General features: G+C 41.7%; 1 protein-coding gene across 3 annotated transcripts in view; it reads right to left on the reverse strand.

Moving 5' to 3' along the window:
- Lrrc49 (leucine rich repeat containing 49) overlaps positions 1-23619 on the reverse strand; it is a 157242-nt gene that overhangs the window by 83407 nt on the left and 50216 nt on the right. For all 3 annotated transcript variants that reach the window (XM_023712689.1, XM_004628769.2, XM_004628770.2), the window contains one exon: positions 19530-19591. In XM_023712689.1, coding sequence (XP_023568457.1) covers positions 19530-19591 — 62 coding nt within the window. The remainder of the gene's footprint in view (positions 1-19529; positions 19592-23619) is intronic.

Here is a 23619-nt window from a genome sequence, read left to right on the forward strand (position 1 = left end):
TATCTGGCCAGCCCAAAAAGATACTAGATAGATAGATAGATAGATAGATAGATAGATAGATAGATAGATAGATAGATGGAGAGGGAGAGGGGTAGAACTGCAACACAAATGCCTTAGAGATAGAATAAAATGCTGTGGGTGAAGCAAACGTGCTTTAGCAAGTGCGCGATGAGGTGAAGTGACACTCAGGCTGCTTATTTTTTACACATTTAAATGCATTTGAAAGATGAGACACTGCAAAGAGCATGGAGAACCGTGCTGTGGAGGAAGGGGGACATTCTGATATCTAGGTCAGGCAGACAGATGGCTTTGGGAGTGTAGGAAGGCTTGAAGTAGGAAGGCCTGCCCGCCTTCCCTTCCTTGGTAACAGAACCCTTCTTTCCTATAGTAAACCTATCACAAGGTCCTAAAGGAACAGATGCCCAGGACTGAACAGTCCCTGTGCCCTGTGTGTCCCTGGCCAGCGGGATGCACTCCGACTGGGCCCCTGACCTAATTAAGCACAATCAGTCGAGACCAGGCCTGTTCGAGGTGCTCCAGCCGTAGACTAATTCAGTGCAATCAAATGCTCCAAATCAGTCCTTCTCAGACTATCCTGTGCACTTGAATTATTTGGGAATGTTTTAAAAATGATTAGGACGTGATATATATACACCACTTCCCAAAGATGAATATAATTATTATGCATCAGAAACATACACTTATTAAAAGAAAGAAACTAAAAAGTGACCCTCAGTAGGCCTAGGGTGGCGCTGGAGACTGGGTGCTTGCAAAGGTCTCCTAGTGCTGCTAATGCCGCTGGCCAGCAGTGCAGTTCTGAAGGTGAGGCCCTTTCGGAAACTTTCCACCAGAGCTCTCGCGCGAAGGGCTTGAGACCAGCGCGGCTACGCGACAGGCTGTGGTTATGAGGCTGCTGCGTTTTTTTTCTACAAGTGGCAGAGTTTGTTTTCTGTTTCTGTCACTGGGTGGCTTTGTATGTTCTCTGTGAGGATTAGATGATACGGTCACAGAAAACAAAAGTCATGTATCTAATCTGTCACTCTCTACACATTATATTTGGTGTTTTACATGAAATCACTTCTTTAATAATCAACTGAAAAAAATTAAGTGGCAAGGGTTGTAAAGGAGGAGGGTCACCTAGTTACCACTGCTACAATCAAGTAAAATGTCTGTAGATATCCCTCAGACCCAAACCTATGTCCAAGCCCACCTAGAGAGAGAAGGAAGGCTCGGCGTCCTTTAGAGGTACTTTTGCCTTTTTCTTTCTTCTGCAGCTGCCCCAAGCACTCCCAGCTGGCTGCGGCTCCATCATGTTCCCCTTGGCCACTTGGAGAGACGTCTGCTCTGGCTGCAGCAAGCTTTAATCACCGCTCCACAGCAGAGAACCCCACCTTGGGCCCCTCGGGGTACCTCTGCACAGCCCCCCCATCCTCAGTCAGGTCTGTGAGGAGCCTGCTTAGTTACTCTTCTCATTGCTCAGGCAAAACACCAGGCACCCAGAGTGAGAGGGGGAGAGGTTTACTTGGTTCACAGTTCGCACAGGTCTCTGTCCATAGTCAGCTGGCTCCAAGGTAAGTAACACACAGCAGAGGGAGATGACAGAGGATGAACAGCTCATGGCAGCCAGGAGACAGCAAAAGCAAGCCACAAGCAACATACTTTTCTTTCTGTCCCTTATAGCTCATCTTCTACCCACCCTCAGGCCAGATAACACTCGCACCCTTAGTCTCCCTGTGGCACCCTGGATCCCAGCATCCCACACCCTGGATCTGGCCAACTCTGAAAAACCCCACTCGTGACTGCATGGGACTCTGGGGGGACATCTAGACGCGAGCCACGACGGAGCCCTTCCTCTGCCCTTGAGTACACTGTGCATGGGTGAGCCCAGCTTTGTCTTCTATATAAAGACCTTCCACATCCTTGGGGAGTGGAAGTCCCAACAAAGCCTCTGTTAGCCGGCACACTTTTATTTACTGATGATTCCTATGGCAAGCAATGCGTGCTAAGCTGGCACACTAAAAGCTGGCAAAATCAAAGCCGTTTGCACTGAAAAGAGCCAGCAGCAGGGGCTGGTAACAGAGGAGGTGGCTGTCAGCCCAGGAACAATGGAGAGCAAGGGTGAAGTGCTGGAAGCTGCCACCTCTGATAGCCAGAGGGGTCCCTGGGGGTCCCTGGTGCATGAGCTGCATGGGCGTGGTAAGGACTGCGACACCAAGAGCTGACAGCTGCTAATATTTAAGGCAGCACTATTACCCTAAAAGCTGCGCTCTGCCTATTTGTCATTTCTATACAAATTGAATAAAAGAACACTCAGCCAATTGGTAATGTCGTGGTGGTCAATGGAAGGCCCCAGAAAAATGGATAAACAACAATGATGGTCACCAGCAATGGAGAAGCGGGTGGGAAACTAGCCCATGCCTCATTTCCATCTTTCGTGTGGTGAAAGACCTATGCTAGCCAGTGACACACCCAACCATGAAAAACTGCTGGTCCCTCTTATGATCCCTGAAGTGGACATTTTTGAGAGTGACCAACCAACATCCCCAAAATGCAAAATATAGTAGCAAGTTCCCAAGCCAAGACCAAAGAAATGGCAGAAAAAAATAACTAATGTTACTGGCAGATACTCAGTGCCTCCCCAAAGATTCTTAAACTAAAAACCATTTTCTTTTAATGGGCAGGTCTACACTGATCTTGACAATTTCTTTTTAAGTGATCAGAAGTAAGTTTTATGAAAAAAAGAACCTGATTAGACATTTCTAAAAGGAATGTATACAGATGGCCAACAGGAATTGTCAAGGAAATACAAATTAAAACCACAATGAAGATACTATCTCACCTCTATTAGGATGGCTATTACCAAAAAGAAGAGGTAGGTGTTGGCAAGGATGTGGAGAAAAGAGAACCATTGTATGTTAAATTGGTGAGAATGTAAATTAGTACAACGAGTATGGAAAACAGCATCAGCTGGATGAGATGCTGCACACCTACAATCCTAGCACTGTGTGAGACTGAAGCAGAAGATTAACCAATTCAAGCCTAGCCCAGGAACTTAGGGAGAGCTTGTCTAAAGAGAGAGACGGAGGCAGAGGCAGAGGCAGAGGCAGAGGCAGAGGCAGAGGCAGAGGCAGAGACAGAGACAGAGACAGAGACAGAGACAGAGAAGCTAGGGTTGTGGCCCTAAGTTTAATTTCCAGTATTAGAAGGGAGAGAGAGAGGGGAGGCAGGGAGGGAGGGAGGAAGGAAAAAAAAAGGTCAGGACAAAGAAAGGGGGAGGGAGGGAGGGAGAAAAAAAAAGGTCAGGACAAAGAAAGGGGGAGGGAGGGAGGAAGAAAAAAAAAGGTCAGGACAAAGAAAGGGGCAGGGAGGAAGGGAGGAAAGGAGACAGAAGAAGAAAGGAAGGAGGGACAGTATAGAAATTCCTCAAAAAGTCAGAACTATTATATGGCCCCGAAATCCCCTTTGTATCTATCTCAAGAAACCAAAATACCAAAAAGACATCCGCCTCCCATGTTCCCTGCAGCACTGTACAAACAGCCAACATATGGGGGCCACCTAAGTGTCTGCTGAAGATGAATGGATGCTGCCAATGTGACAAAACCTAACACTACTCAGCAGCCTTAAAACAGAAGGCAATCTTGTTCTTTGTGACAACAAGGATAACTCATTATGCTAAGTGAAATGATTCAGGCTTAGAAAGGTATATACCATGTGATCTCGCTTACACAGAGACTCTAGAAAGTTGGACTCACAGAAGCAGACTACAGTGGTGGTCACAGGAGCTGAGGCATAGAAGGAAGGTGATCAGGGAAGTGTTGGTCAAAGAGAAAAAAGGCTAATTAGACAGGAAGGATAATTTCAAGAAATCTAATGTGCAGCATGGAGATTATATCTGATACTAATAAACTATCACATACTTGAAAACTGCCAGAAGTGTAGATTTTAGAAGTTCTTACTACACAAAAAGATATGCACATGAGGTAATAGGTATGTTAGCTTGATTTAGAGATTCCACAATGTATGCATATATCAAACCACCTTGTTGTACACCACAGATAAATATTATTTTCATTTGTCAATCAAAACCTTTTAAATACACATACACACAACCTAGACACTAGAGGACAGCTTTGAATTACCTTTGAAGATATTCTTGGTTACAGAGCAGAGAGAGTGAGGAGGCTGCGTCTGGCTCCCGCTCTGACAGCCATTGCAGTACATCGAGCTCCACAGAGACAGCGCCGGGGCAAGTGAGAGCCGGACGGGCACGGGGCGACTCTGTACCTCGCTGCGGGAAACAAGTACACATGGGCAAAGGAGAGCCTCAGAAGCCGAGAGGCAAGATGTCATCCTACGCATTCTTTGTGCGAACTTGCCGAGAGCGCACAAGAAGAAGCACCCAGATGCTTCCGTTAACTTCTCAGAGTTTTCTACGAAGTGCTCAGAGGGGTGAAAGACCATGTCTGCTAAACAGAAAGGAAAATTTGAAGACATAGAAAAAGCGGACATGGCTTGTTATGAAAGAGAAATGAAAACTTGTATTCCTCCTTAAAGAGAAACAAAAAAGCTCAAGGATCCCAAAGAGCCCAAGAGGCCTCCTTCGACCTTCTTCTTGTTCTGTTCTGAGTATCACCCCAAAATCAAAGGAGAACACCCTGGCGATGTTGGATGTTGGAACCTCCATTGGTGATGTCACAAAAAAACTTGGAGAAATGTGAAAATAATACTGCAGCAGACGACAAGCAGCCAAATGAGAAGAAGGCTGCCAAGCTGAAGGAAAAGTGTGAAAAGGGCATCGCTGCCTACCAGGGTAACGGAAAGCCTGATGCAGCAACAAAGGGAGTCGTCAAGGCTGAAAAAAGCAAGAAAAAGATGGAAAAGAAGGAAGATGAGGATGAAGAGGGGAAGAAGATGAAGAGGATGAGGAGGATGAAGAAGAGGATGATGATGAATAAATTGGTTCTAACACAGTTTTTTTTTCTTGTCTATAAAGCATTTAACCCCCCTGTATACAACTCACTTCTTTTGAAGAAAAAAAATTGAAGTGTAAGGCTGTGTAAGATTTGTTTTTAAACTGTACAGAGCCTTTTTTTGTATAGTTCACACACTACCGAATGTGTCTTTAGACAGCCCTGTCCTGGTGGTATTTTCAGTAGCCACTAACCTTGCCTGGTACAGTATGGGGGTTGTAAATTGGCATGGAAATTTAAAGCAGGTTCTTGTTGGTGCACAGCACAAATTAGTTATATATGGGGACGGTAGTTTTTCATCTTCAGTTGTCTCTGATGCAGCTTATATGAAATAATTGTTGTTCTGTTAACTGAATACCACTCTGTAATTGCAAAAAAAAAAAAAAGTTGCAACTGTTTTGTTGACATTCTGAATGCTTCTAAGGAAATACAATTTTTTATTTAAAAAAAGATATTCTTAAATTACTAAGAATGACCCTTAATTAATTCACTATGATATCTTCAAATACACAAAGGATAAACAAGCTTGCTTTACTTCCTTTCAGTGCAAAAATCCAGAATTATTCTCATTTATAGAGAACTCCAACTCCTTTCCTTTTATGTATATGGCAAGAAAGACAGAAAGACAGAAAGAAAGAGTAAGTGGGTAAGTGGGGGGCCAGGGAGATAGCTTAGCAGCTTAAGTGCCTGCCTGGCAAGCACAAGGTCCTGACTTCAATCCCTGGCACAAATAAATAAATAAATAAATAAATAAATAAATAAAATAAAATAAATTATTAAGAAAGAAAGAAAAACAGAAAAGAACTCATGTGTGCCCTTTATGATCGGACAATATTTTCCTACCTGGTAGTGCTAAGTTTCAACAGTCCATACAATTATCTCTAAAACTAAAAGTTAAACGTGAAAACCCCAGGAAGGGAGAAGCGCTGTCTCCCTGGGAAGAGCAGGAGAAAGCTGCGGCACTCCCCGGCGCGCCTGCTTCCTGCTCAGCCATCTCACCAGGTCTCCAGGAGGCGCGCCCATTCATCCCAAGCCCCTGCACAGAGGCAGCTCTGCCTTCCAGTTCCTCTACCAGGGACAGTGAGCGAAAGCGCTGATTCGGGAAAGAGGCAGTGGGAAGTCCTACGTAGGCGCACATCAGACCTGCATTCCGCTATTTTAAACTCTACTTATCTGATTTTTTTCAATTGATTCAAACTTTGGAGCAGAAGAGAAAGGGGATATTGGCTACCACTCTTCCTTCGAACATCAAGTCAGCAGTGTCTACAGAAATACACAGACATGGGGCTAGGGATTTGGCTCAGCACTAGAACGCCTGTCTAGCAAGCTGGAAGCCCTGTGTTTGGTCCTCAGCACCAAAAACAAAACAAAAAAGACATACACAGCCCTTATAAACTTATTCTCATATACTCTAACATAGCTTTTATGTTACATTCATTGTTCCCTCAGGAATAAGAAAGATGATTTTTCTTTTGAGAACAACATGATCCTTTACTATCATGGTTTCTAATTTAGTTAGTTGTTGCCTCAATCTCTTCAATAAGGATTAAAATATATGGAATAGAAGTTTTAAAGGCATTTCTGCAGGGAAATAAAGTAATGAAAATGAAAGCATGGGGTCTTTAGTCAAATAACATAATATTTGAGGGGAGTTCAAATAATCTAAAGAATAGCTGTTTAGGCCATTTCTGAACTGCTCGTTTTCAATCTGAGGAAAGGTTTTGGTAGAAAAGCTAGTCTACTGATGAAGAATGAGATTAAATCATTATTTCTTCAATAAACAAATAAGGTATTATTGATTTAAGTACAGACAGGTAAATAAAAAGATGACATGTAACCATGACAATTAGAAATCGCAGTGGATAAAAGTTCCAACTTAGGGGCCGGGAGATAGCTCAGTAGAATAAGCACCTGCCTGGCAAGCACAGGGTCCTGAGTTCAATCCCTGATACCGGAAAAAAAAAAAAAAAAAAAACAAAAAACCATTCATTCATCTTCAGCCATGATGGTATGAGATGGCTCCCAGTGTAAACAACTATGGAAGTGACAAAACATATGACACTTGCACTGAACAACGGACAGCATGGGCTGGGACCCTTGAAAGAAGAGAAGCAGAAAGGTCACACTTCTCTTGGCTGTCTGCTGTGGGTACATTCCAGATCCCAGCACAGGGTGTAGCTCTGAGGTAGCACAGGGTTCTCACTGGGTAGATGAAACTGAGGCCAGAGCTTGGGTCAGGGAGTGATGGTGACTGTGGTGATGAGGAGTGGAGAGGAGGGAGCAGTACAGAGAACGAACTCTTGAGCACTTGGCTAAAAATCAGCATGATGAGCAGGGCGAGATGTACAGAGCCTCACAAAATACAACTACTGGGTGCTTGTATGATGAGAGGAGTTTCTACAAGCCACACGGAACTGGGAAACAATGGAATCCCAACTGGGGTGCAGAGATCCCCTGAACACCTAGATTATTATGCACACATTGGAGGTCCATGAAAGGCCAGGCAGCAACATGAGCATCTTCATGCTTCTGTCCAGTAAGGGCTTTCTGAGCAAAAGAAATTGGCACCTAGGGGCCGCAGAGATAGCTCAGCACCCCAAATGTCTGCCTGCACACGCAAGAACAGGTTCGATCCCGGCGCCACATGCTGTGTGAGCTGCATAGTGAGACCCTGTACTGGATACATAAATTTAAATTTTAAATTGTTTTAAAAAGAAAATTGGCACCTGAGTTAAAGGCTGATTAAAAGGACAGATGTTCAAAGTGATATAGAAATTTATTTCCCAGAGCTGTATGTTTACATTCCAAAGGTAATAAAATCCAGAGCTATTTGTTTACATTCCAAAGGATATTCTAGCGCTAGCATGAGTATCACTCTAGATCTTCCAAAGTTGATTTAAAAAAAAAACAAACTTAAAAACTGCAATAAGTCCCAAGATCAAGATAATATATATATATAGCATAAAAACAAACATTTTTACACGAACAAAGGGCTAATCTATCTTTGTATCAGATAATTTTGGTACCACCCTCTGAATGAAGGTCTTAGTTCTTCTTTAAGAAGGAACTTAAAATCTGTTCAAGTGTTCAGAAAGGTGGACCAGGGAAATAGCTCAGTGGAACAAGTGCTTGCCTGGCAAGCACAAGGTTCTGAGTTCAATCCCTAGTACCACCAAAAAGAAAGAAAGAAAAGTGTTCAGAAAGTATGCTATTGAATGCAAACCATTGAAGAAAGCCTTGGGTTTAACAATCTTGTGACAGTTGTTAATAATAATCCAACTTAATTGGAAAAGATTCTTAAATTGACTTCTTTGTCTTATTTACTTTTTAGTAGATTTACATCCCAAGGGATGGCCATGTTGAAATAGCCGCAAATGGAATTCTTAAAAAACTAAATAAGATAATCTGGAAAAAAAAAAAAAAGCATAATTTTTTTCTTATACTGAGAATTAAACTCATGACCTCACACTTGCCAGGCAAGGCACTGTGCCACCGAGCTATATCCACAGCCCTGGTAATCTGCTGTATAAGGCTGTTAAAATTCTCTATGAATACTGGATAATATCAGATTTAAAATTTCTCTGAATTTGTTCATTAATAAAACAAAAAAATTTATGTATTTACTCTGTGCCAGCTGTACCAACTACTATGATAAGTTGAATAAAGCCCACTTGAACACATTTAAAGCACATATTACCATGCACTATGAGGTGTTATAAAGGTAGCAGAGGGGCCAGGATAGAACAAGTAAAGATAGGTAGAAAGGAGACAAGGAAAAGTACCATTTTAAAAATGTACATCTAAGAAAAATGCAGCTTCCAGACACAAAAGTGACAAGGCCCTTTCACTTCCAGGATGCACTTTAAACAGACAAACAAAAAAATGCCAAGCAGTACTTCAGGTTCAGCTGGCCTGTAAATTGGCCCGGGCGTTTCACCTGCGAGCTGCCTGGGTTCCTCCTCCTGCAGACCTCCACCCCCAAAGAGGAAGCACCATGAGGTGGGTGGAAGCTGTGGACTTTACACACACGCACGTGTTTGCGGTTGAGCCTTGCCCGTCACCCAGGTCCCCACAGGCTTAGGATGGCGTCCTAGGTCACCCATCAGATCCCCGGCCACGTGCCATGCACACCTGCGCTGCCCTCGGGGTGCGCGCTGCTTTGGTCCTAATAAGCCTTTCCAAGTTCATTGCTGCTGTGTCTTACAGCCTTCGTTCCTGTAGCACAGCTCAGTGTCACCTATCCCCCTGGCGTGAGCGATGAGTTGAGGCCCCCATGTCCTCTTTGGAGCCTGTGATAGTAGATGAAGGAAATCTCTGTTGGGGGCTTGAATTTTGATCAAGAAGGATAAACAAAGTTCCTCCAATAGATCAAACTTCAAAGTTCTGAAGACAGAAGTATTTTATATTTAAAGCTCTTGTGAACTTGCTTGCTTCCTGAAATTCAATGACCAATTTGGTCACTTCAAAATTTTGCTCTTGTTCATTTTCCTTTATGGTAAATCAGAATGTTCATTATATTTTGTACTTTTAATATACACTATTTCAAAATCCCTTCTGTATTTCTATAAGTACAAATAGCACTACTTACAAATCTTTAGTTTATTTCTAAATACAGTTAGATTTCACCTATATATACTTAAGTTTGTTTCCGGTATATACTCAATTTATTACACTTGGAGAACAGGGCCAGGGAGATGGCTCAGTAGAATAAGCACTTCCCTGGCAAGCACAAGGGCCTGAGTTCAATCCACGGTTCCACCAAAAAAAAAAGTTGTGCTCGCTTCGGCAACACATACACACTTGTAGAACAAAATAAAAGAGAAATCATAAAATACATATTGGTCTCAATTTATAATCTTTCTTTGCTTCTGATCTAATACAACCAACCAGTATTTAATTATAAGCATATCCACTTAGTAATATGCAACAAAATTTCTCCTGTAATTTCTGGAACTTTCACATTAACAAAACCCCAAAGGACCTTTAATACAATGCTTTTGCTTGGAAGTAATAGTTTGTTGCCATGAATAGCTATCAGCCTCCCAGCTGTGCACGTGTGAACCCAGACTGAGACAAGAAGCGCTAACCGCCTGCTCCCAGGGCCCTAGTTTAATTTTAGTTCCAGAAGATTTCTTTTGAGAAATGCATGGACACACACACACACACGCGCGCGCGCAATTTTGAACTCACAGAAAAATTTCGAGAAACTTCGTTGTAATTTTAAAGTTTCATTTTTGAGTGCAAAGGTAATTTGTGTGTGTGTGTGTGTGTGTGTGTGTGTGTGTGTGTGTGTTGACAGAGAAAGTATAGGTGGAAAAAACTCTCCAGTAATATCCACTAAAGAAAAACAATTTTGGAACCGAATGCAATGTAATCTGAGAAAGATTAAGTTCAACAGCATCTTATAATGAGAAATTGGGAAACACATATGGTATCACTTCCTACTTCATAATGCCATAAAGGAAACTCATGGTAGCATTCGCATGTATTTTTAAAAAATTTAATCATTAATTGATTGATTTGGTACAGGGTCTCGCTACACAGCTCGGCCTCATAGTGATCCTCCTGTCTCAGCCTCCCCAGCTCTGGGATTACAGGTGTGCGCCACCACGTCCAGTTTCAGGGGCCAGCACGGTCTGTGCTAGCGCAGCGTGCAGTGCCAGGGATTGAAGCCGGGTCCTTGTGTTTGCCAGGCAGGCGCTTAGACTGCTGAGCTATCTCCTCAGCCCTGTGTGTATTCTTGTACCTACAGGTTTAATACTTTAAATGACTATATGGCTGCTGAGAGACAAGAAGAGGACAATACACTGAGCAGGTATATCTTCGTCTATTATCACTGTCTGTTCTGTGACCTCTGACTCCTCGATAAACCACGGGCTTACAAATCTGTCTTCAGAAAACTCTGTTCCAGTGTTTATTGGGACAATGAGTAAAAAACATAAAAATGGGGAAAACCTTGGATGAGTTGGAAAACACTGGGAGAAATGTTGCCTAAGTAGGTGCGCCACAAAGCCACCTACTCGACTTTCCAATATCCGACAAGACCTCTGCCCCAGCTTCGACTGGACAGTCAGTGCCTAGCTTCCAGCTGCTCCCCGACAACAGCCCTGAATGCAGCCCTCTCACCTCCATTCACGCCACCTAAGTAATTGTCTCTTGGCAGCCTATCCACATGCAATTTAGTAAGTTAGGAGATACTGCATAACACAACTGCATTCTATTCACTTCAAAATGCTAGCTCAAAGCACACATCTATAGAATGTATAATTGTATACAACTGTACAGATGTATAAGGCATATAAAGAAATTGATTTCTAATGTTCATTTATCCACAGAAAGATTTATAAGATAATCTTACAAAGATCTATGTGAATTACTGTCATTCACAGTTCTTTTACCTCTGAAGAATGTTTAAGTAGCATAGTTCTTAATTTAGTATATGAAAATGAAAATTTTATATTAGAGTGCAAAGTACTATAGTCAGAGTATGAAAACTTTTTAAAAATGAATATCCTAAAAACAATGAAGGAATGAAGTTGGCTCAAATATTGTAAAGTTTTGTGGTATTTTTAAATCATTTCTACTTTTGATCTTCAAGGGAAAATCTGCACTGTCAGAAAGTAATACTGAAATAAGAATACAGTAGAGGATTACATAAAAATAATCTTAGGAAAAGTTGTAGGTTTTAAATTAAATAGATTTTAATCCAATAATTGTGTCAACTCTAAAAATGATAAAAGCAAATTATCTTCAAAGTCTGTATTTCTGAAGTGATAGAATCAATCTATTATTAGTTGTGGCTATAGTTTTACACCTATTTTCTATCTAAAAGAATTCAAAAGCTAGAGCTGCGTTCTCTTGGCCGACCTGCCCACCCATACTTGGGGGATTTTGTTCACAGGAAAAAAGCAGAACAGCAATGGACAAGAAACAATTACCCCATTTTTTAAACTTGTTTCAATGGGTCTTCTCTGGGTAATGTCCAGCACATTAGGAAAAATGCAGTTCAGTGTTTGTCTAGTGGTGAATCACACATCCACCAGTAGGTGCGCTCCTCTACAGGAGGTGGGTGGGGCTGATAATGACATTTCTGCTATAAGTGTGCAGTCATTTCTCAAATTTAACTGTTCTTTGCAGACAAAAAAAGGCCTGTCAAGAGCTGATTTTCTCTGATAGTCGATTTCTCTACTGTTAGTAAGAAGATCCACAGTGTTCTGGTTACAGCGCCTGTTACCTGGCACCACACAGGGAAAGTGAAGGCCTCTGCACAGTATCCCTGATGAGAGAAACTGCAGAAATGAATTTTTTTTCAGTTTTTTAAAAATTGTGGTACATGCTCCCAGCATATAATGACTACATTCCTCATGTGAAACTGATACCTGCACATAACATATCTTAATTCTTTTCTTCACCACCTTCCCTCCGTCTCTCAGTCTCCTTTTCTTTTATAAAGGTTCTAAAAGTTCTATCTCCCTTTTTCCTATGCTGCCTTTCATTTTGCTCCTTCTATTCTGAGTTTCTCATCTAAGAGAAACTATGTGTATCTGATTGATTTCATTCATCATGATCCAAGATGCATCCACTGGCAAATGAGTTTCTTCTAAGCCAACATGGCCTAAGTGATGCTTTCTGTCCTGGAAGGGTGAAGCCCTCTGTCTCAACTCTTGGAACACACTAGGGATCAATCCAATCTCACACCAAGAATATATTCTTGCAGGTCAATGAAACAGCTCCTCCTTGGAATACCAATGAGTACCAAAGGCGGCACCTACAGGGCAGTCCGAGGTTCTCCAGGTTCCCTACACAGAAATTGGTTCTTCTCTGGCTACAGAACTCTACAGAATGATTTGACTAATTGAAGCACAGCTTGAGCAAAGCAAGAAAAATGAATTTCTGATACAGTAATGAACCAATTTCAGTAAAATGTTGGAAAGACCTTGGAAGATAACCCTGCCCTGGAGAGTGGTAATGAGGGAAAAGCTAAAAAGACACACCCAAAAGCTCGTGGTTCAGCGACCTTCACCATACTATAATCACTAATGTAAGTCATTAAAGACTTTTAGTGGCACTGCATCTTCAGAGAACAAAAGGGAAACTGAGAAGTTCCAATGACATTATAAACAGAGGGCTGAGTCCAAATAGCACTGTCTTTCTAAGGGAAGAAGGGAGACACGAGGGGCCATGTGGCCTAAAGGAGTAGCCCATCGGTGACAGGGTTTTGACACTCCAGTGCACATGTAATAACGTGTTTTGCTGGTTGTATCTTTCCCTATAGATCTCCTCCAGGTACTCTAGCTCCTTACTGCCTGTGCCGGGGGCAGAGCACACCTACTACCACAACTGTGATACTCACCACTGCATAACTCAAAGGTGTAACTGCTATAGATATTTTTTTTCTCCTACGTAGATGTCTGGGCAAGAGTCTTAGCAGGAAATCAATAAACTGAGCTGGAGCCTGAAACAACTGCTGGGAGATCTTGGATGGGTAATAATCTTAAACTTCACAGGTCCAGGCACTGGATGGTCCGGATGACCTTTCAACAGCACAAAGGAAGACCCAATAAAAAAGTGCTCAGGCCACATAGGAAAATCTCTCTGTGTCAGAGGAATTAAATCCAAAACACCTGCACTAGCTTCCCTAAGAGTACTTGTATGCTCGGTGCTGCAGGCGCGTGAGCAGTGCAGGCACATTCCCCTGTAATTACTAATGTAAGTCATCAGAGACTTTTAGTGGCACTGCATCTTCAGAGAACAAAAGGGAAACTGAGAGGTTCCAATGACATTAGAAACAGAGGGCTGAGTCCAAATAGCACCGTCTTTCTAAGGGAAGAAGGGAGACACGAGGGGCCATCGGGTCTGCAGTCTAGCAGGGGGACAAGAGAAAGAGAAAGTACGGTAACTATTAACACCACAATAATAGTGGGATTATGGGGAGCTACAAGAGCATACTGCCACAGCCCAGTGTATTTTTCAAATTTTAAAAATCTAACTCACAGTAAGGAATATATTTGTATTGGAATCCAGTACATACATGTCTACTGTAAAAGAATACCCCTACAAACTCATGCACAGAAAATACAAACAATTCAAAGCAGAAAACTTTAATGAAATAATATTTACTCTTACAATATATTACAATCATTGATATTTTCTATTCTACTATCATTTTGCTGGTCTCATACCACTAAGTTGACTTTAGGATCTCTTTTGGTATTTTTTAACTAACGTTTAGAAACACAGACCAGTCCAGCTATGTTACTTACTAAACACCCCAATTCCGGAGTTAGACTTAAAACTAGTAAAATATAATCCATGGGAGGCCAGACCCAGAAAGATGTGTTTTAGTCGATGATTCTTCGGCATATTAAGGTCTAAGATCCCTTGAAAGGGTGGGAGAATGTTACTGCTGCCAGAGACCAAGGTAAATAGTAAGAATGAAGAAGCATGAAATTAGGGGAGTTCACTGGGACAGGAGTTTACAGCAGTATGGGAAGGTAGTATGAGTGGAAAGGTAGGTATGGCTCTTTCTCCAAGCTTCTTCTTTGAGGCTATTCTGCATTACCTCAGAAATAATTTGAATATTCAGCTATAAAAAGGAAGGAAATTCTGACTGTGCTACAACACAGATGGACCCTGATTACATTATGCTGAGAGAAATATGCCAGGCACAAAAAGATAATACTGTAGGATCCCCCTCTTGTAAGGGATCTGGAGAAATCAATCTCACAGAGACAGAAGAAAGGTGGTTATTGGGGGCCGTGGGGGAGCAGACAGTGGAGACTTGTTTCATGGGCATGATTTAGTTTTACAAAATGAAAAAGTTCTGGAGACTGGCTTGTACAACAACGCAATTGCACTAACAGCACAGAACTGGACACTTTAAAAACAGTTAAGATTGGAATTTAATATGATGTATATTTCACAATTTAAAAAAAATATATATGCGACCTAGGTCCCTAAGCTGGTGACCTAGGTCACCTTGACTAGTTCATGATTCCCTTCCCAGCGAAAGCACTTTCCCCTCTGTGCTAGAAACAAAAACAATCATTGCCTTCTAGGTGATCAAAGCCTAGAATTATGAGTGCCTTCTTTCTTTTCTTCTAAAAACAAAACAAACCTGTAAATATAAAACAAACTTTCCACACTGGAGAATGAAAGTGGAGATGAATCAGTTATAGCTTAATCTGATAATAAATAGCAGAATTATTCTATAACTGTCTCACTAGAAGTGAACCTCAGTTTTGGCTTCAGATCATATGAGTACCTCGTCCTGAAGGTAGCAAGAATTTATCTTGAACAAAAATTTTTGCTTAAAGTTTTTCCTTATAAAGGATTAGGGGGAATTTTGCATGAAATCTAATGCTGCATGATCTCTAATTTAATAGTATCATTTTGAGGCCACCTAACTAGTACTTCCCAAATCTAGCACTGAATGCACATCAGAACCTTCTGAAAAATTTTAATAAAATACAGATCTCTGGCCCAATGGAAATCTACCGGAGCAGATAATCTGGTGGTGAACCAGAGACTCTGAATTTTTTAAGCTTCTGGGATATCTTCATACACAAGAATCTGAGGAAATCAGCTGAGGGGAAGACACCTCTGGGCGTGGCTCCCTGTGCACAGACTCTAGCTTCGCTATTCTCGCAAATGCCCTTTGAACAATGGAACAAAAAAGTACAAAAATATCCACAGCAGTACTGGAAACCCAGCAGTGCTGATGATAAAGCAGAACGCTGGAGAAGCTCTAGAAGGTATGAAGTAGACAGAATCAGTGCAGATGCACTGCTGAAAGCATGTAAAGGACGAGAGCATTACAGCGTAGGCAAGTGGCCCAGGCAGAGCCGGAGAGCAGTCTGTAGGTCAGCGGCCACAGTGAGTGCTGCAGTGGACGTAGGCCCGTGGTCCAGGCACTACTGAAGTAACAACTTGCTACCTCTCATTTGGAGATGGGCTGTCTCCTCAAGTATCCCCAGGTTGGAAATGATGAGAGAGAAGGACAGAGTTTTAGGCAAGTTTTGGGGACCAAGATGAACAAGGAGCCCCAACTCCCAGAAAGCAAGTCTCTTGTATGTGCACATCACAAAGGAAATTTGTCCTCCAAGTGGCGGCCCTCCTGCTCCTTCCCTACAACCTCCGCACACAGAGACCCTGTGTCATACTCGTAATTGGCAGTCATAATAATTTTTTCACTTATACTGACAAAATAAACTATCCAGTATACCCCAATTTATAAATGAGCTACCAGCCAAAGTACCACAGAAATAAAGGAATAAGAAAGGGTAAGCACTTTTATTTCTTTTTTTAAAATAACAAATACAGATACTAACTCCAAGGAAGGAAAGTAAATTCTGGAAATCCAATAAAATGTTACGTCACTAAAAACCAGAAAACAAAACAAAAAGACATGAGTAAGCTAGAACAGACTACTCAGAAAATAATGAGAGGAAAAACAAAACAAAAATAACCAAGCAGCAATCTTGAAGAGCTAAACAATGGAATGAGCATCTCTGAGAATGAATTAGATATAAATGGCCCCCTCATGAACCACGAGGTTTCTCTTAGTGGTCCTCAGGTAAAGGACTTTCGCAGCACCACATCAATACATGGGCTAAGGGGGTCCCAGGGTAGAGTACAGGCAGGGAGAGGGAAAGGCTGGGATTTCCCTATAGCTTCTCCAGGGGCTGACCTAGCACCATGAGCCCTCTGGGCCAGCTTTGCCCAGGGTGTCCCCGCATGTATGTATGTACGTATGTATGTACGTATGTATGTATGTATGTTAAGCACCCTTCACTTTCCTAAGGAAACAGCCTTCACTTACAGCTCAGCCCAGCGCCATCTCCTCCTGGGAAGGCCTTCACTTCTCTCCCTCAGGCTGACTTGTAGTCAGTCACCGCTGCTCTCCAACTGTCTCTCCACGCCTAACTAAATCTAACATTGTACAATATAATGAACTCTGTGTGTTGTCTTTCTCACTAGACTGTGAATGTTCAGAGAAACACTTCATCAAGCACACTGGGTCTTTTGAGACCCATAGCATGGGATACGTCACTCACTCTCTCAACATGTTCCTGCTATGGCTTGTTACCTAGATGCCCCCCAAATCCTCACATAGTCGAAGGTGAAGGTAGCTGGGTTAAGGTGTGTGAGCACGGATGAACGGTGTGATACTGGGATGAAGGGTGTGGACACTGGAAGGCCCACAACCAACAGGCTTAGAGCCTGGATACAACATAAAGGCAGGAGAAAGCAGGCTTGCTGCTGCCACTGCTTTACTGTCTCCTGTCTGCTTGCCACGGACTGTTTCCCGGTCCATGCCACCCTGCCTTGGAGCCAGCTGACTGTGGACTGAAACCTCTACAAACTGAGCTGAAATAAACCTTTCCTCTTCTAATGTTGAGTGCTGGGTATTTTGTTTCACCAATGAGAAAAATAACTAAGACACTTACTGATGGAACTAAATGCACTGTTCTGATCTCTGTGGGCAAGTATACAAAAAGAGGGTGTTGGGGCCAGGGAGATGGCTCAGTAGAATATGTGCTTGCCTGGCAAGTACCAGGGCCTGAGTTCAATCCCTGATTCCACCAAAAAATAAAAAATCAGCATGAAAATTAAAATCTTGAGCTTGTTGACTCATTTCTGTCTCAATTTCTTAAGGAATCATGCCTTTTAAAAAGATAAATAGTAATCACTCTGATCTTTTTTCATTTCATTTGATATGAGATGGCAGTCTTGTTCTGTAGCCCAGGCTGGCCTCAAACTCATGATCTTTCTGCCTCAGGCTCCCAAGGAGCTGGGATGGATTATGGATGTGCATCACCAAGTCTGACAAAGACATTTAAAATTTCTGTTTGTGTTGTGATGCTGGAGCCCATGTACGCCAGGCAAGTGCTTTACCACCAAGCTACACCCCAGCCTCCCATTCATCTTCTTTTTATTTTGCAAGGTGGATGAAACTCCCAGATTTCAAGAGTTCCCACACAGAAGAAACTGTGACCAACTCTCTACAGAGCCAGAAATTTAGAAGTGTAGAAGTTGAAGTATTCTAGGGACCTGAGAGCATCAGAGCCCCCACATGCTCCTACTTGTATCTCTTTAAATGCTCCCCAGAAAAAGGACAGGAAGAAAAAACAAATAACAAGTTCTATCACAGGTTTAAATCTAAGAGTTTGGAGCACCTTAAACAACTTTATTTTCTCTTCTCTGACAAGCTGTTGTCTTTAGGTAGAAATTCGCTAAAGCCGTGTGAGGTAGCACATGGCTATAATCCCAACACTGGGGAAGCTGAGGCAGGAGAATCGCCAGACCAGCATGGACTATACAGTGAGTTAGGTCTAGACAGCCTGAACTATGCAGCAGGACCCTGTCTTAAAAGCAAACAAGCAAGCGAGAGATTTCCTAAACAAAACTGAGTATTCCTTCTAGTGCTAGTGAGACAAGGGAGGAAGAGATAGAAAATGCTGTAGTCAGTGTAAACTGAGACGAATATGAAAATCCTTTCATAAAACTTTAATAGTTTTCCTTTTCCACAGAAAGGAAAAAAGATTACAGGCATTTTCTTTGCAATAATGTCTCTCTGTCTTATCATCTTGAGATAATCGCTACCTTTTAGAGATACAATACAGGAAGATGGGGCTGAACACTTAGGGAAGACGAAGAAAAAGCTGTAGAACAAAATGCACAAAAGGTCCACTGGTTTTTCAAAAGCACAGGCACATAGCTAGAGTTCAGAAAGAGATTTGGACTCCAAACTACTTCCTTCTTGATGTCTATCCTATTGTGAAATCAGGTTGAAAGAACAGCCTCAAAGGGAAGCTGAAGAACTGAGGGCAGTCACAAGCCCTAGTTCTAAGTAGCCAAGGAAAGAAACACTGCCTCTCTGAGGAGGAAGAAAAGCAGAAGAAAGAAAGGATTAGGGGAGAAGTAGGGGCTTTTTGCATTACAGAGTCTGATTATAGGCCTCAGCCTCAGTTCTGAAATCTTCCACATTGCCACTGTTTATGACATTATCACAACATAAAGATGATATGACTTAGATAGTGGGAGATCAGATGTCTACATATACCTACTCTAGTACACCATCTATGACAGACATTGCTTCTAGTAGATACCAACTTAAAAGCAGCTCTGGCCTGATTAGCACACAGCTCACTGCCAGATGGAGCCTGCCATATCGGAACTGCTTAATAGCTATACAAATTGCAGGTGATAACGTGGGAAAGAAATCTAATTCAACTGACTGGTGCAGTGAATGTCAAACAAAGGGCAGCAAAATTGATGCTGAAATCTCCAAGTACAAATGTATTATAAAAGAGCAGCTCTAAAAGTATAAGCAAGTAAAAGCACATGTGATACTAACCCCATTATTTGAGCAATAGAAATGTTAAAACAGACAAGAGCTTCATTTTTCCACAAAGAAGTTTGTCATGAAATCATCCTATCATTTTCAAATTTATAGTCTGCAAGTCGATAAAATTCCCCTGGGCACTTACAAGCCCAAAGCACGAGAGGCCACACAACCAGGTTACTAATAATAACGAGTTGGGAGTTTCCACTTACCTAGATATATTGTTAAAGCTGAGAAAAAGGCGTTGGAGGCTGGGCAAATTATCCACATCTCTCTAGAAGGAAACAGAAAGCAAAAAATTAACAGCTGAAAGAGAAAACCCTGCGGAGAATGCCGTCTTGCTGGGCTGCTGAAATACAGTCATCGGTTTCCTGCAACCCGGCTACATCACTGATTGCGCCTGGATGCACAGCTCCATCCTTCCCCACTGCAGGCCAAAGGGGAGGGTTTCAGGGCATCTGCAGAACGAGCTGCACCACTCCAAGGTGCGGGGCGCTGAGGAGAGCGAGGGAGACGCTGCAGCGCGCCTCTTGGAGCATGCTTTTGGGAAAGACGCCAAAGTGCTACTTCCGCATTTACTGGAGCACAAGCACAGTGATCAAACATTTGTTAAGCCACCTTTAAAAGGGAGCCGTTCAGAAGCTTTACATTTATACCATTAGCCTTTCAAGCAAGTGTACGAATTTCACAGCTCTTGGCTGTATTATTCTCAGACCTCTGGAAATCCACCACCCAGTCACAAATGAGCCAACACACGAGAACTCCCCCATAAAACTAAAAGCTGGTCACAGCAAGGGTCACTGAAGGGCACCGGGAGGGCTCTCTCCCATCTCAGCACAGACTATAAATTCTTAGTGCGGTCAAACATTTGGTAAAAGCAAACAGCTCCTTTTAAATAGTTGCCCTTAGCAAATATTGATATAGGCCATGTGATTTAAAAATAATTACAAACGAATACAAGCAAAACTAGCTAATTTTCATTAAACAGAATGAAAACCCACGAACCTTCTGCAAAGCCTGGCATACATTGAGGTAGCAGGATCTGAAGAGCAAGCCTGGTAATTGCTGAGTTCACAGTCACATTTTTCATTTGCAAAACAAGGAACAGCTTATGTTGTGGGAGCCTGAGGAGGGCGGGTGGAGGGTGGCCCACAAGGCCACACTACCAAGGAGCTGGGCAGGCAGAGCCAGCCATCCTGAGCTCCGGTACTCTACGCTTAGCAGACCGCATGCCGCGACTTCTCACAGAACAGAGCGCTCATTTTTAAGGGCAGGATCACAGCAAATAATTCCCAGTTTCATGATTTTGTGCAACAGAAATATAAGTGTATACATTTTACAAATTATTGGAACTAATATTTAAACCTAATCAAGTATTATTTTATTGTTCCATAGTCATCTTTCTATCTCTCTTACTTTCTCCTCATTTTAAAATTACTGTTTCTAAGACTTCAGTAAGGGATTGATTAGATAACTTTAAGAGCCAGATAGCTCAGTGGATTAAAGCACTTCTTAGGCAGACAAAGGGACAAGGTTCGATCCCTGGCGTGCAGTGGTGGCCCCACCCCCAGAGAATGCTGAGACAGAGACTGAGACTGGGCGTGGTGGCGCAAGCGTGTAATCCCAGTGCTTGGGAGGCTGAAAAACAGGAGGATCACTACGAGTCCGATCTGTGTAGTGAGCCCTTGTAGACCCTCTACTAAACACACACACAAATAAAAGAACTTTAAAATTATATATAACCCTAGTTTTTCCTACAATGCTGCATTTGCTTTTTTTTTTTTTTTTAATGTATTAAGTACAGGGTCTACAGGGTCTCACTACACAGATCAGACTCATAGTGATCCTCCCTGTTTTTCATGCTCTCAAGCACTGGGATGACAGCCTGCACTTGACAGCCAGCACTTGGGAGGCGGAAAACAGGAGGATCATGATGAGTTCGATCTACATAGTGAGACCCTGTAGACCCTATACTACATACATTAAAAAAAAAAAAAAACCTGCTATTATATATTTTCCTTTTCATCTACTGTAATGGCAGAATTTCACAAAAAATGTATCCCAGAATTGCTAGGAAAATTATTTTCTCAGGTGAAATTTGGAACTACAAAAAATAATGGGTAATTATTTTCCTTTTTTATTTTAAAGAGAATAAAAAACTTAAAAATGATACAGAATTTCCATGTAACGTAAGAGGAAACCAACCAACAATGGTTGTTACATTGCATATTGTTTGTTCATATTACCACATACAGGCATGCAAAACTGGCAAAAAAAAAAAAATAATAATTAGCATTAACTGTTCCTTTCCATAAACCAATAGAAATTAGTAGTATAATTACCTTAGCTATTTTTTCTCTTTTTTTTCTCTCTTCTTTTTCCCATAATTTTATTGATAAACAAATAGCAATGAGACAGTTTCAAATCAAATTGGTAGAACAGTTTCAATAATTAACACATTGCATACATTCTTCCTAGTGGTTAATTGCTGTACAAGATGCGGAATTGATATCCTATTTACAAACACCATTAGAACAAATCCCTCTATTCATTAAGAGAATGTAACTATATATCTACCTAACCACTTTGAATACACAGATACAAAATGGACATTCATCTGTATACCCTTTTTTTGTTAAGTTCCATTATTTGAATATTATAGGTGTGTAAACTCAGCAAAATATTCTAAAAGAGTCCAGCAGCCCATAATAGTATTGGGTCTTCCACTTGACTGGCAATGTCAGAAATTGTTGACCTGAGTCCCCTACAGCTCAACATAACAGCATATTTTTCCCCCTTTCTTTTCTCTTTTCCATTTATTTTACTCTTTAAAGTTCTAGAAAAGCTAAAAGTGTCTTTTGGGTTATACATAATCAAATTCTGATTTTTTAGTCTTCCATTTGTTGTAAATATGTTTATAATTATCAGGTGATAACAGTTAATGATTTTAAAAATTTGATAAAGGCCTCTGATAAAATTTTCTTTCATAGATGAAGATAAACACAAAGCATTATAATATCAAATAAGCTCTATTTTTTTCAAATAAGCTTTAAAAATCACTTTTCTCATAAACTATAGCCTGATGTCATTTGAATTTATGTTATAATTACAAAAACAATGTCTTGAAAGCTGTCTTTAGTATCTCAAGAGGGGGGTGCCAGAAATCAAAGAGACAAATGTAATTTTTTAAAAAGATGCCTTGATTTGAAGACCCAGGCTAATGCCTCAACAACAGCGCCTGTTAGGCCAGTGATGGCAAACCTTTTCTAACTTTCAATAAAAGTAGCCCATTACAGCAGCCCCAGAGTCCAGAGAAGACTTCCAACCTGGCTGGGACTCCACTTTTCTAGAGATCAGCTAAGAAGGAAGCTGCCATTTCTTTTGGAAACTAGGGTCCTGGAATAAAATCTCGCATCTGTGAGTATCTTCTTCAGGAGTGGCCTTGTAATGTAATATCAGTGTTCAGGTCCTTTAGGACTTAAGAGAATTTTATTCAGGGATGGCAAGGGAATATCTTGGGTGGTTTTGGTACCTGATATTGAGCTCCACGCCCAGGCTCAATCTTCTTCTCAGCTCACCTGGGGGTGGGGCCGGCACAGCATGCTGGGGATCGAACCCGGGCCACTGCACTCTGCTGAAGCAGGCACTTTAGTCTGCTGAGTGTGTGAATTATTTATAGAATTATGTATGAAATATTTATAGGAAAAAATACATGTTAAAAACCATTAGAAGAAGTATGAGAGAGTAAGCCATAGATGGAAAATACGCGAGATTCAGGTGGTAGGACTCATCACCTGAGAGAGGCAGAGGGGAAGCAAAGGGTGACCTCCATGTGGCAGGGCTGAGAGCACACGGCCCAGATCGGAGCCACAGCATCAGCCACAGAGGAGGAACGGCCTCAGGTCTGTGCCCCAAGAGAGGGAAATTTTGCTGGACTGTTGGATAGTATGGATATTAATTAGTGATCATTGAACAGAACTCTCAATTGATGGGGAGAATGAGACAGTTATCAATCCTGTGGAAAACAAATTGAATACCAGCTCCAAAACTCACCTGAACGTCTCACCTTGCTCTGTCTACCAATTCTAATTGATTAGATCATACATTTATCAATTTTATTTAAGCCTCTGTATTGAAAGACCCATCCTAACTAGGACCCAAAGAAATCTCAAAAATAAATACCCTGTCTTGGCCTCAAAAACAGCACCAAGAGTATGATGAGACAGTGTGCTCAAAGCTCTACTTCACCAGCAGGTTATCCTGGCAGGGAGTCTAGCATTCTGCCCAAAAACAGTTATAATT

Source organism: Octodon degus, unplaced genomic scaffold (assembly GCF_000260255.1).
Source record: "Octodon degus isolate 3935 unplaced genomic scaffold, OctDeg1.0 scaffold00026, whole genome shotgun sequence".
In the NCBI taxonomy this organism is placed as follows: Eukaryota; Metazoa; Chordata; class Mammalia; order Rodentia; family Octodontidae; genus Octodon; species Octodon degus.